General features: G+C 39.4%; 1 protein-coding gene across 1 annotated transcript; it reads right to left on the bottom strand.

Annotated features, from left to right (window-relative positions):
• Positions 1 to 2,795: 2,795 nt before the first annotated feature.
• Positions 2,796 to 15,234, bottom strand: LOC149459235 (acyl-coenzyme A thioesterase THEM4-like). Its single transcript, XM_089681446.1, has 6 exons — positions 15,133 to 15,234; positions 13,956 to 14,118; positions 11,658 to 11,811; positions 8,822 to 8,932; positions 8,618 to 8,742; positions 2,796 to 4,260 (listed from the first exon to the last, which is right to left on the bottom strand). Exons 1-6 carry the CDS (start codon positions 15,226 to 15,228, stop codon positions 4,235 to 4,237), a joined length of 675 nt encoding a protein of 224 aa, XP_089537572.1. The 5' UTR covers positions 15,229 to 15,234; the 3' UTR covers positions 2,796 to 4,234.
• Between the last annotated feature and the right edge of the window lie 214 nt (positions 15,235 to 15,448).

The raw sequence follows: 15,448 nt of genomic DNA, 5'->3' as shown, positions 1-15,448 counted from the left end.
TGGACCATAGATTAGTCAGTTCCATCCTAATACCCGGGACCCAGACTGTTTCATCACCTCCTGTCTATAGAGAAGAGGAGGTGTTCTTCCTGTACCAAAGCAGAGGATTTTAGGGACTGTAATCCTGCAGCCAACCCTTATTGTATTTCAGAATCCCTTTGGAACTACAAATCCCAGAAAGCAGATCCAATAAAGGATTATGGGAAAGCCTATACAATTGACTGCTTCTTGCGGTCTCAATCTCTTGGCTTGGGGACATCAGAGAGGACAGTTAGAGGCCACCATTCTTCGTGTACCTGCGTACGGACTCAGCAGCTCAGCCTGTAATAGTGACACACTGCCCATTTATCTGCACAGCTGCACCGTAGATCACCATGCCTTCTCAGCATCATCCATCATCACAGCTTACAGCGCTGTATGACCATCGCCTCTACAACGGAGAGATAAAAACTCATCCAGGTCATCATGTAGGGCAGTTGCCTACCTTGCTGCTTTACCCAGTTGTGCAAAAGTACTGCTAGCGGACACCTGTATACCCAAGTCAATTGAGGAATCTTTGCTTTGCTACCTCACCAGTTCTGTCTTCAGACCTGACTGTCATTCTTCATCACGCTTCACCTTTAAAAGACCCCAAATTCTGAGCAGAAAATACTATCCCCAATCATTGGCTTGACTCTATTTCATATAACCAAGCTCATCACTTACTTAAAGGGGCGCCCCCTCCTCTTATGAATGTCTACATTCACTTGGTACCATTGCATTGCACCAGTGGTTGCAAGGGAGCTGGCAGTTTTCCTAAGCCTCTTCCCGACAACCAGGGCTGCATTCCCAGTAGGCACCATTGATGCACAGGGGTTAATTACAGTCTGCTGACATTATATAAACATTCACCCTGTGTTATAATTACTTAGTCTTTCAAATTATGTAAATTGCTGTAAATAGTTTGTAACCCCCTAAGTGTTAACTTTCTTGAGATATTCAATACAACTGTGGTCCAGGGGCGGACTGATCATTTGGAAACCCGGGCGCTGCCCGAAGGCCTAGGGTCAGTAGGGGGCCCCATGAGATACCCCTGGTACCTTTTTCATAGGCTTTTTTGAGTTTGGCCAAGGACACAGGGGCCCCATGATCCCCTATTGCCTGGGGGCCCCATGGGTTGTCAGTCCGCCCCTGCTGTGGTCATTGAAATATTGTGTCCATTGCCCTTTTTACTCTGTGCTGGGTGTTATTGGTAACCGGTTGGGTGAAAATCTTCCTGGCAGCAGTATTTTAGCAGACAAAATGCTTGGCGTGTGTAAACTAGACTAGACATCTAGACGTGTTTAGGAGCATCAAGCGCTTGGGCATTAACTCATTTCATTTGCCAGAAAAATAAATTATTTTGTCCTTTGAAATTAATTAACGCCCAAAGCTTGATGCACTTAGGGTTAACATGTGATTAGACACGTGTCTTTAAATGTGTCACATGGTTTTCTGCCAAAATACTGCTGCAAAAAAAATTGCTGAGGTGAGAGGCTTTATTTGGTTGTTACATGAATATATTAAAATACATAGGAGGTTGATTTACTAAAGGGAAAAAGGTGGTTCACTTAGAAAAGTGTTTTTTCACTTTGCAAGGGAATTTCCCCTTACCTTTGTGAATGAAGTGAAGCTTCAATGACTTCCATCATCCAATCATGTGCAAGCAAAAACACAGTTTTTAAAAGTTTTCCTTGCTAAGGGTAATTGACCTTTGCAGAGTGAACTTGCTCCACCCCTTGAATAAGTCAACCAATAGTGTGCTTTAAAAGTGCCGTAATCCTGTAAACAGATTTTTCTGTCTATAAAATGCAATAGGTAGAACTTACGTTTCCTGGTCTTGTGAAATGTTCCTTTTAATGGATATGCTCATAGTTTGTCCTATTTAGGCAATAAATTATTCAGTAATTCACATCTGTCAGTATATATAACTCTCTGTTACATGTTTTGATGGTGTCAGTCTTAATATGACATATATTTTATTTTGCCTGCTATATAAATTCTTTTTTGAATGATCAGGGAATTATGGTTCCTTAGAGATCACCATCCATTTCTCTTGTGTGATTTCTGGTGTTAATGAACATGGAAAAATATAAACATTGTTCTGCAATTATCACAGGAACACTTTATTGTTTATTGCTCCTAAATTGATAAGAAAATTACCCCACTGAAAATACTAATGTCAGTCACTGAAAACTGAGTTATTCTGATCATTATGAAATAAAATAACCCACATCATGCAGTTGTAATATGTCATAATGCATACTTCAAAAGTGATATATTTAAATAATTTGTGGTTTATTTATTACAGATATACTGTAGCACTGACAATTTATACAATTCATTCTCATTAGTCGCAGCCCTCAGGGAACTTACAAGCTAAAGCCGGCCATAGATGGTTCAAATCTTGGCTGGTTCAGCAGGGTCTATCCCAGATTCAATCCATCTGTGGTCAGGCTGACTATACCCAATTTGATCCATTGATCAACCTGGGTACAACCAGCGTGTTGGATTTTTGGCATGTGATTATTGCCAACGGTTATAGCCACTAGCAGTAATCACTGCGTTCTCCCGGCAGGGACGGCTCCCCATGCCCCCCTGCCAGGAGAAAACAATAGTTCTGACGGAGGAAGTCTACAATCAACACCGACTGTGGAGGGGGAAATCGAGTGATTTTCGCAAAATAGCATCTTCTGTAGCATCATCTATTCCATGGACTGCCTCATATGTATATAAAGGGCCAATTTAGAAAAAAAAACTACCAGCAAGTCTTTGAATTGAAGAAGAAACCCATTCTTTATTAGCAGAAGGATTATGAACACTCTGCTGTGCACTAAAACAATTTAACAAGTCCCTAAATACAATATAACAAACAAACAGATAATATGGGGTTGATTTACTAAAATTGAAGAGTGCAAAATCTGGTGCAGCTGTGCATGGTAGCCAATCAGCTTCTAACTTCAGCTTGTTCAGTTAAGCTTTGACAAAAAAATCTGGAAGCTGATTGGTTTCTGTGCAGAGCTGCACCAGATTTTGCACTCTCCAGTTTTAGTAAATCATTATGCTTCAATATACCAGGTTTATAGCCAACATTGAATGACAAGTCTTGGGTGTACTTACCACTCACTTAAAGGAAATCTGTGGTCACAACATTCACCTTCATTTTATAACATTGTTGTAATAGTAATACAAACATTTTTTTTTACAATTGAATATAAGATTACTTGAAAAATCTCCTTTCATGTTGTGAGTTCTGCCTGGCCATCTCTTTCCACAACTTTCTGGACTCCCTGCATGTTTTTCAGCTTCTCCTCTGCTGTTTATTTTCAATCTCTAAGGACTACATATCCCATGATACCTTGGTGCCTGCAAGCAGCAATGTCTGTACTGACTAAACCTCCTGAAACTCCTCCACTCACCACCTCTGTAGTTCAGAAGGCAGGCTCTGTGAAATGTGTAACTCAGCAGTACCTACACAGGGGGCATAGTGACCACGTGTCACAGAATTCAAGGAAGTAAATATGTGGGGATCTTCACAAAGTAAGTTTACAAACTTCAACATCATTCAGAGTAATAGGAGCAGTCTAGAAATAATTGAAATACAATGTGGAAATGAATATATGACTTTACATTTTGACCATGGATATGCTTTAGAGTCAATAGAGTGCCACTCTTAGTTACCCTCAGGAAATCATTATAAATGCCACTTCTTTCTACCTGGTACTAAACCCATTCAATGGTTCTCAGCTCCATAAATACTAATGAATGCTAACAGATTGCTAAAAGGCAGTCTAGGGATTCCAGCATTCTGTCCCCATGTCATTATTAAAACTCAGTACTCACATGGTGGCACCATGTGATGTGACAACTTTGGTTCATGCTGCCCTTTGATGGCACTGCCACTAACAAGAATCTTACCTTGCCCTGACGATGGACAGCTCTACTCTCAATTACATGCTGGCACACAATGACGCACTACAGGGATATTTTTCAAACAGCACACAAATTTAAACAACGGCTATGCCCCAAACAGCTGATAACTATATAGGGATAAAAAAAATATACTAAAGTTTCTTAGTCTGTATTAAAGTAGAAGGCGGAGGTACTTTATATGTTCCATTTTTTCAGTATACTAGAAATTCCTTTGCTTGCCAATGACTGATTCCATTTTTTCAAAGGTTGCCTTCCATGGATCATGAAGCTTGCTGTGTCTCTATTAGTGGTTTGCCTTGATAAAGAGAGCTGAAAAGCAAAACATTATGTTAAAAGGAAAGGAAACTGAAAAACCATAGAGCTAAGAAAGTATTTTTTAGGACTGATTATGATAATATACTGTAGATGCAGTCTATGGTAACAGAGGAGTTGTTCAGATGGCAGCTTTGAGGCAAGAAGGCACTGGACAACACGATCTCATTCCCATGGACACAGGGGCCCTTATAGCCTGTAAGAGGCTGTACAGTCATTGCATCTCCATTGACTAACATAGGCTGCCCGCATGCAGCTCCACACTTTTCCAGACACATAAACAATTTGCTCTTGTAAGCTCTAGGGGCCTCTGCAACCATGTGTAAAGCTCTAAGGGATTAGTAGTCCCATGTTTATTTTCATGTATGTAGTCGACAGAACAGCTTCAAATCAGCAAAGAAACAAAGTCCTGCTTACTTCAGCACATTGATTGATACAGTAAGCTTTTGCTCAGTTTGAACAACTTATAGTCTGCTAGTTACATAGTTAGTGAGGTTGAAAAAAGACACTAGTCCATCTAGTTCAACCAATAAAAAAACACACATACACATAGAAAACCTCCATATACACTACCCTACAGTTGATACAAAGTAAGGCAAAAAAACTGAAATAAATCATGATCCAATTATCTTCAGTGGGGAAAAATTCCTTCCTGATTCCCCAGGAGGCAATCAGATATTCCTTGGATCAACTATCCCTGATGTTATTACCTCTAAATATTAATATTCAGGTATATTTTGTGACTTTATGAATGCACCCAGCATTTTTATTAAAACAATCTACTGAGCTGGCCAGAACTAGTTATTGCGGGAGTCTATTCCACACTTTCACAGCTCTTACTGTGAAGAAGCCTTTCCATACTTCCATACTCCAAACATATAAAGTACCCTCTTGTCTTCTGTAATGACCTGAAAGTGAATAACTTCACACCAAGTTGACTAAAAAAAACCACTGATATTTATACATGTCAATCATATCCCCCCTTAATCTCCTTTTCTCAAGAGAGAATAATTTCAGTTCCTCTAATCATTCCTCACAGCTGAGCTCCTCCATGCCTCTTATCAGTTTGGTTGCCCTTATCTTCACTTTCTCCAGTTCTCCGATACATTTTTCGAATTGGTGCCCAAAACTAAATTGCAGACTTCAGAGGTCTTACTGATGACTTGTACAAGGGCAAAATCATGTCTCTCTCTCTCTGCTGTCCAAACCTCTTTTATTACAAAAAATAGTTTTGCTAACTATAGAAACAGCAGACTGGCATGGCATGCTATTATTAAGTCTATGATCTACCAGAACACCCATATCCTTCTCCATCATTGACTCCCCCAGCTGTTCTCCTAGTATGTATGATGCATGCATATTCTTAGCCCCCAAGTGCATAACCTTACATTTATCAAAATTAAATCTTATTTGCCACATACCTGTAGTTGCTCAGTGAAATAGTGCATTGGTCGACTTGTAAGTAGGAGACATCCTGTAAGGATGAAATTGTACTACATGGCTTGGTGTCATCAGCAAATACTGAAATGTTACTTTTAATCCCAGACCCTATATTGTTTATAAATATCTTAAAAAGTAAGGGTCCCAACACTGAACCTTGGGGTACACCATTGACAACCCTAGACCATTCAGAGTATGAATCATTAACCACTACTCTCTGAATACGATCTTTTAGCCAGTTTTCTATCCATTTACAAACTGAATATTCTAATCCTGTAGACTTTAATTTACACATTAGCTGCATGTGAGGAACTTTGTCAAACGCTTTGCAAAATTCATGTATACAACCCCTGGCAAAAAGTATGGAGTCACCACTCTTGGAAAATGTTCATTCAATTGTTTAATTGTGTAGTAAAAAAACTAATCGCGGACATGCCTCAAACTATTTTCATTTAACATTCCAACCTTTTGGCTTTAAGAAACACTTAAAAGAAAGAAAACTGTAGTCAGTTGTAACTGTTTTTGCAGATCAAGCAGAGGAAAAAAATATGGAATCACTCAATTCTGAGGAAAATATTATGGAATCATGAAAAAAACACTACAGTACACCACTAGTACTTTGTTGCACCACCTCTGGCTTTTATAACAGCTTGAATTCTCTGAGGCATGGATTTACCTATCGACAAACAGTATTCGTCATCAATCCAGCTCCAATGTTCTCTTATTGCAGTTGCCAGATCAACTTCGCATGTTGGAGCCTTGTCATGGACCATTTTCTTTCATTTCCACCATAGATTTTCAATTGGATTAAGGTCTGGATTATTTGGAGGCCATTCCATTGACATTATACATTATGTCTTTCTTGAAGGATAGTTTTCATGGCTTTTGCCCTGTGGCAAGATGCATTATCAACTGTAATAAACTCAGCTGCCTGCTATATCAATCTATTTATGAAAGTTCCCACATCTGGCATATGTACTTGCTTCCTCCACGAATGGGGGTGCGCATACCCATGCACCAAAGCCAGTGAAAACAAACCGATTACCTAATCAATAGTTAGGATTTTTATGAACAAAAATTAGGGATTTTGTATACAAATTTTCCTAAAGAGAGAGATCAAGCACAAATTGCCGTAAGAGGGAGATATACCCCCCTCGATCAAAATTATATTGATGACTACCTGAAAATACAAATATCAGGGATTAAAAGATTGCAGAAACATGACAAATATAATAAGGGGCTACTCCTACATGTCTATATCTTCATCATGAGGTAATATATATCCATGAGAGATATACAATTATCATCCCCTTATATTACTTATTATGTGCATACTACAATCAAAAGTAACAAAGCTAGATGTGATTGCTTGCCTATTGACATTTGTTCACATCCACTATTTGACAGAGCAGTCTAATCATACAGCCATTTCTTTAACCACTGAATGCATATACGTCTCTGTCCACTCTTGGAAGAGGCTAATTACCCAATTGATCCCTAACTAGAGACTGTTGAAAACAAATTATCTGTAAAAGAGAGGGGAGGGATTGGTTTTCTAGCTCTGAATACTGTGACTACAGATCCACCCGTGCCCATAACTCCTACTGCCTCATTCCAAATAGGACCATGCATTGGTTAACATCATGATGCAATCCCTTGATCCCAATTAGTATCAAAGAGGTAGGCAAAGTACAAGTACATGGTGATTCCATAATATTTCCCTCAGAATTGAGTGATTCCATATTTTTTTTCCTCTGCTTGATCTGCAAAAATAGTTACAATTGACTACAATTTTCTTTCTGTTTTATTTTTTTTTAAATGTTTCGTAAACCTAGAAGTTAAAAATGTTAAATGATAATAGTTTTGAAGCATGTCTCTGATTGTTGTTTTTTTTCTACACAGTTAAACAACTGAATGAACATTTTCCAAGAGTGGTGATTCCATACTTTTTGCCAGGGGTTGTAGTACATCCACAGCCACTCCTTTGTCTAAGTTTTTGCTTACCTCCTCATAAAAAGAATCAGAATTGTTTGACAACGAATATTTTCTGGCAAAAACTCTTCTATATAATCTTTTAAATAAACTCTCCAGTATCTTCCCAACTGAGAAGTTAAACAAACCACTCTGTAGTTACTTGGTAAAGACTTTGATCCCTTTTTAAATATAGGCACCACGTTGGCTTTACGCCAATCCAGTAGTAACTATGCCAGTTATTAAAGAGTCTCTAAAAATTAGAAACAATTGCTTAAGTATAACAGCTCAGTTCTTTAAGGACCCTTGGGTGTAAGTCATCTGTTCCAGGTACTTTATTCTCTTTATTTTGTCTAAATGTTAGTGAAACATGTCAATTTTGAGCCATTGTGGATCATTTGTGTGAATTGGGTGAATTTTTCAAGTGTTGTCATACAGCAAACAGTGTGTCAGTTCACCATTCACAGAATTTTTATAAGTTCCTAGCAGAGCCTTCCTGTGAGGCTCCTCAACCTTTCTGGTATCCTGGCAGACAGACTTGTGGACCAGTTGGCTTGCTTGCAGTCTCGCCCAATCTCTTCTGCAGCCCAAACTCCAGGCTTAAAAGGAATTTTACAATCAGCCTTTTAAAGGCAGAGTGACTTATATTCCACTGGGCTTCCCTACAGTGAATACATGCCCCGACCCATATTCTGGGAAACAAATATTTTCCATCCACCTTGTGTACCATCTTAGCCATGTTACTCTATCTATCTATCTATCTATCTATCTATCTATCTATCTATCTATCTATCGTAATAGATGTTTGCATAAAACTTTGAAAACTAATTACAGATCAGACACAATGTACACTAACAAACTGTGGAATTAGGAGCACTGACCAAATTAGATCTGCACTGTATAATAGCAGATAAAAGTGCTACTGTTGTGTTTTGCTCTTTACCAGTGGCTTCTGTATGAAATATTAAACCATCATGGCTTTGGATATGGCATCTTGAATACACTTTTCGCCCCTCAATTTTCTCCACATAGCTGTCTACTAGCAAGGTGCATCCAAGAGGGATAGGCCTGTGAAGGAACATATTACTATGTAAGCTATATGCATACAATACATATATGTATTATATGTAATTAACATGGAAATTACTTGAGATAGTTGATGTTAAGGTTGGCTGTCATGACGCTACCACAAGTGTACACAGCCCCTGCTCCAGCTGTGCTGTCAATAATGGTTGCAACAGAGCCCCCATGGGCATACCTGGAAGACATTTTTAACAAATAAAAATGAAAAGGTTAATGATTATTATCTAAAAAGCTAAGTGAGTTCACATTAGTCTATGTGGTTAACATCATTTACCCTATATTAAAGGATACCTAAATGTATTTCCTGTTTTAGTTTTGTAAAAGGAATGGCTACAACTGTTTTTTTACTGTCATCCTGTTAAGGTAATATAAGAAAACCTCAGTACATGCTGGAAGGAGAAGGCTGGCACATGCTCATACTTCTGAGCAAAAGCTCAATACAAAACAGGCATTGTCACACTCGCACAAATATATTAGAGTGTGCAGAAAACAACTGCGCATGCGCACATGTACGTGCACACGAACATGTATGAGCACTGGCACCAAATGGCCTATTTAAGCTGTACTTTGGATGGATTGCTGAGTGGTCTTCTGCTAATGCCCCTGACCTGTCCTTAGATTTCTGCCTGCCTACCGTGACTTTGGCTTGTATTCTGTACTTCGCTGCGCAGCTGTTTACCGATCCCGACTTGTATCCTGGCTCTGTCTCTGCCTGATGTTGCTGTACCTCACTGCCCAGCTGTTGATTACCTTTTGGTTTGTGTCCTGGCTACACTCCTGTCTGCCAAGCAAGTGTCAACGTTTTCCGGTTCCTGCCTGGTGATCTATGGTCATCTGCTTCCTGCAAACCCCTGCTGGTGCTACCTTCTACACCTGCCCTTGTACCACTCTATCCTCACACTCCCTGTCATCACTACCAGGGGTGTAGGGCAAGAGAAGCCCCCTCTCCATCTTGATCCCCACCAAACATGACAGATAACAAACCTAAAATTTTGGATTTCCTTTTACTTTCCCAAAGATAGTGGTCACAAAAACAGAGAGAGGAAATTAATAATGCCACACACTATCCAAAAGCAAAAGTAACAGTTTTTGGTTTAGTTTAGGGGGTCTCCAAAACATTGAGTCTCCAAACCTTTTTAAACAAAAGGCCAGTTCACTATGCTTCAGACTTTAGGGAGGCTGGAATTTGGCCAATGGGAGTCTTTTTTTATATGGGATGTGTCACAAACAATTTTAACCCTCTATAACATATCAAATGTTAGAAAACATATATAATGTATATATTTATATAAATACTGTAGATTTTTATCTGGAGTATGTGCAAGAGCAACAGGGAAACATAGAACATGCATGAAACTAAGAAATCCAGCCCCTTACCTTTCAGACCCTTAGGTAAGGTAAAATGTTTCCTTATTTTTTGTTCAACCAGCAGATTGAGCTTAATAAAAATGTACCAGTTCTCCCATCCACACATTCGAGGTGGATGGGGGAATCACTCCCACAGCACTATTCTGTTCTTCAGGTGGGGAACCTTTCCCACCAGTAGTATACAAAGACCAGTGTTGCCAGCTACAGCCAGCAACACTGAACGTTATGGGAAAGACCCGAGAAGCTGGTTGTACACATGTCATTTGATAGATCAACTTGTGTACAACCAGCTAGCCCATACATGGATTGAAATTCCCTCATGTATCCATTGTAAAGCCAGTTTTACTTCAGCCTCTCAGGTCTCAAGTCAAGGTCTTTGCACTTTCCTCACAACCTTAGTATTAGGCCACTGTGAACAAGCTAAGCAGACAGCAATGTTATTAGCATATTGATGTACTTTTTCCTTTTTAAAGGATGTTGCAAGAGATAAGAATTAGGCAGTGAAATCAGAATAATGTTCTGATAATGATTCCTGCTTCTTATCTCTGCATACACCAAGCAATCACAATTAGGACTTGCTTCAAATATACAAAGAACCCAGGCAAGGAGAACAACCAGCACATTAACCAGTTATGGTAGTGTCTGGCTGAAATCAAAAGGAGAATGGAGAACAGGTAGAGGAGGAATAGGATTCAGCCTAAACAAGGTCTCTAACAGCAAAGTAGGCTGCTATGGTGAAAGTCCTAGCACTAGCAATATTTTTTCTTATAAATTGAAAGAAAAATATATAAATCAATACTCAGAGCTATAGTAGATGTACAGAGAACAGTCATACATCCCCTTGCACTGGTACACCTAAGATCCCGTTCATTCTTGAGTGATTTGAAGTTTCAGGGATAGAGCTTTCACCCTCAACACTAGGATTTCCATTGTTTCTTTCAGCCCCAGAAGACTTTAATGAGAGTGCTTTAAACACTTGAAAAACACAATTGAAGTGCATGTTGTGTGTTCTTGCTCAGCGCAAGTGTGAAGGGAGCCTTAGTGAAAACAAAAGTGATTCTAGAAGGTTTTCAAACCTGTTTTAATGGTCTTTTTTCCTCAAGACTGATGACTGGTGGCTGTGTACCTAGATTGTCACCAGATCTGGATGAAATCTGTCAGACTGGGCTATAAAATGAAATGTCTATGGCCAGTCTTAATCTGTCTGCCTTTCTATCTTGAATAGTTGGTAGTAGTGAAAAAAACCCACATATTCATCAAGTGTATTTTAAAGAAAAATGCATTAAATCCTTGAATCCTCATACTGATAAATCTGAAGTTGATCATAAAATATCATTCCAATTTGCTCTAGCAGGGAAGGAAATCTACAGTTATTTCTTATGAATATTAATATTAGGTTATACTGTATTTTTGCATTCTTATCCTTGGACATTTTTCATTTATATCTTTGGACTAAATAATACCATTTAATATAACACATTTTACACTGGAATGTGGGAAAAAACATTTCTTGGTACAAAACAATAACTTACCCTGGGGGTCCTTCAAGGTATGGGCCAGGCTGGAAAAGACAGACCATTCTTGATTCCGCTTTGTTATAAAACATGCAGTATTCAAAGCCAACACCATCTCTATCTAGATTTCTGAGGAACATGCGTTTGCCTATTCCTGTCTCTCGGGGATCACCTGAAATTTAAAAAATAGTGAAAACTAGCTGGGGAGATGTTTATTCTGTTTAATTACACTTTTCAAAAGCCCTTCTTTCTATAGAACAGGTTTTACATTCAGTCTACAGGTGGTACAGGGCTAAAAAAATGTAAACATGCTAAGAGAATGTCATATTGGGGTTGGGGTTTTGGTGAATAAAATGCCGCGTTTAAATATTTCATTTGTAGAGTTTAAAAACATGTATTGTGTAATGAGTGATATTCAATTGCATCTACAATCAATTTTATTAAACCTAAAACATTTTATATGTGTATTTGGAAGAAAAAGGGATGGGGGCACCTACGGTGAATACTGATTATATACAGATGACATATTGATTGCATATTATCTACATTTTAGCCTAACATATACACTGCTCAAAAAAATTAAAGGAACACTTTTTAATCAGAGTATAGCATCAAGTCAATTAAACTGCGGGGATATTGATCTGGTCAGTTAAGTAGCAGAGGGGGTTGTTAATCAGTTTCAGCTGCTTTGGTGTTAATGAAATTAACACCAGGGGCACTAGATGGGAAACAATGAGACAATCCCAAAAACAGGAATGGTTTTACAAGTAGAGGCTGCTGACATTTTTTCCCTTGCTCATCATTTCTGACTGTTTTTGCACAGGCAGTACAACTCTTCCAGGATGGCACATCAAGGTTTGCTGTGTCTCCCAGTACAATCTCAAGAGCATGGAGGAGATTCCAGGAGACAGGCAGTTACTCTAGGAGAGCTGGACAGGGCCATAGAAGGTCCTTAACCCATCAGCAGGACCGGTATCTGCTCCTTTTTGCAAGGAGGAACAGGATGAGCAATGCCAGAGCCCTACAAAATAACCTCCAGCACTGGTGTTAATGTCTCTGATCAAACAATCAGAAACAGACTTCATGAGGGTGGCCTGAGGGCCTGACATCCTCTAGTGGGCCCTGTGCTCACTGCCCAGCACCATAGAGCTTGATTGGCATTTGCCATTGAACACCAGAATTAGCAGGTCTGCCACTGGCGCCCTGTGCTTGTCACAGATGAGAGCAGGTTCACCCTGAGCACATGTGACAGATGTGAAAGGGTCTGGAGAAGCCATGGAGAACATTTTGCTGCCTGTAACATTGTTCAGCATGACTGTTTTTTGGTGGATCAGTGATGGTCTGGGGAGGCATATCCATGGAGGGATGCACAGACCTCTACAGGCTAGACAATGGCACCCTGAGTGCAATTAGGTATCAGGATGAAATCCTTGGACCCATTGTCAGACCCTACACTGGTGCAGTGGGTCCTGGGTTCTTCCTGGTGCACAACAATATCCGGCCTCGTGTTGTGAGAGTATGCAGGCAGTTCCTGGAGGATGAAGGAATTGACATCATTGAATGGCCCCAGAGCTTGCCTGACCTAAATCCAATAGAACACCTCTGGGATATCATGTTTCGATCCATCTGACGCCGCCAGGTTGCACCTCAGAATGTTCAAGAGCTCAGTGATGCCCTGGTTCAGATCTGGGAGGAAATACTCCAGGACACCATCTGTCGTCTCATTAGGAGCATGCCTCGATGTTGTCAGGCATGCATACAAGCATGTGGGGGCCATACAGACTATTGAGTACCATTCTGATTTGCTGCAATGAAATTTCAGCAAAATGGAATAGCCTGCTGCATCATTTTTTCACTTTGATTTTTGGGGTGTTTTTGAATTCAATCTTCTGTAGGTTGATAATTTTCATTTCCATAAAACAATGGGGCATCCTTACATTCCTAACACATTACCCAGTCCATATCAGTATAGATATCCAGCATGAGATTTTTTCCCATTGAGATCTGATGTGTTTTCAAAGTGTTCCTTTAATCTTTTGAGCAGTGTATCTTAGAACCTGTCTTTGTTTCCCTGCAATTCAGATCAAAACCTGTAGTAGAAACTGACAATGAAGAAAAAAAGATGGAACCTACCTGGTTGCCTTTGGGCAATACCAACAGTTTTTATGACAAACAATTTATTAACTATGATCCATTGACCCATTAACTATGTTAAGTATAAACTATGGCCCATTCTTTAAGGTTCCCACTATCACCCATGTTTTCAGCTCTAGGTGGCATTTGTGCCTATAAGCTCAGTTCTACAGAAATTCTTACCTTCTAGATGATGGGCTGTAGTGTTATGGGAAGGAATTCTTTTCCATAGGCCAGTTTTACTAAGTTCCATGAATTTGTCATACAGATCCTGCAAATTTGGACCCCATGTGACATTGGGCAAACCAAAATCACGTAGTCCCTCAACAGGACATGTGCTGCTAATCTAAATACAAGAAAGCAGTCAGTGAGCACAGCTACATTTAAATTGCAAACATTAGTTATAAAAAACATTGTCGAAGGTAACAGTTAATCTGGTTGATAAAGACACAAGTGCAGTTTAACCAAACATAAACATTGTCCTCTGTGATGACCTTCAAATGAATAAATCTACACCGAGTTCACTATATGAACCACTGATGTATTTATACATGTTGATCATATCCCCCCTTAATCTCCTCTTCTCAGAAGAGAATAAATTCAGTTCCTCTAATCTTTCCTCATAGCTGAGCTCCTCCATGCCTCTTATCAGTTTGTTTGCCTTCTCTGCACTTTCTCCACGATCCCAATATCCTTTTTGTGAATTGGTGCCCAAAACTGAACTGCATATTCCAGATGAGGTCTTACTAATGATTTGTACTGGGGTAATATGATATCTCTCTCTCTGGAGTCTATACCTCTTTTAATACAAGAGAGGATTTTGCTCGCTTTAGAAGCCGCAGCTTGGCATTGCATGCCATTATTAAGCTTATAATCTACCAGAACCCCCAGATCCTTCTCCACCATTTACTCCCCCCAGCTGTTGTCCTGCTAACATGTATGTTGCATGCGTGTTTTTAGCCCCCAGGTGCATCATTTTACATTTATCAAAAATAAACCTCATTTGCCACATAGTTGCCCAATTAAACAGTGCATTGATGTCAGCTTGTAAGTTGAAGACATCCTGTAAGGATGTTATTCCACTGCACAGCTTGGTGTCATCTGCAAAGACTGAAATAGTACTCTTAGTCTCAGACCCTATATCGTTTATAAATATATTAAAAAGTAAGGGTCCCAACACTGAACCCTGGGGTACAACACTGACAACCCTAGACCATTCAGAGTATGAATCATTAACCACTACTCTCTGACTACAGTCTTTTAGCCAGTTTACTATCGATTTACAAACTTATTTTTCCAAGCCCGTAGAATTTACTGTATATAGGTATATAGGACATGCAAATATAGACAAGTTACTCACTGAGAAGTAGCGGGAAAGTAATCTGGCTGTTAGCAGATGGGTGGGAATAAACAGGGTAGGGTACCTCTGAAGAAGATTGACACAGTTTTTCAGCATTGTCACCACCCTTGTTAGCAATAAGAACAGAGAGAAACCAGTAAAGCACAAACGTTGTATCAAAATGTTATTAAATACATATTTTAACAAAGGTGTTATGCCTATTAGGCTCTTCCTGGGTTAGGATTAGAGATGAGCTCCTGGTTCAGATCAAACTTTGCTTGTTCAGGCATTCATCTGAACATCAGACTTTCAGCCTGTTTGGCAGGTGTTAAATATA

Source organism: Staurois parvus, unplaced genomic scaffold (genome assembly GCF_062004578.1).
Source record: "Staurois parvus isolate SC_StPar_1 unplaced genomic scaffold, SC_StPar_1.0 ptg000267l, whole genome shotgun sequence".
In the NCBI taxonomy this organism is placed as follows: Eukaryota; Metazoa; Chordata; class Amphibia; order Anura; family Ranidae; genus Staurois; species Staurois parvus.
The sequence above is the reverse complement of the archived record's forward strand: the minus strand, read 5'-3'. Positions and strand labels throughout refer to the sequence as shown.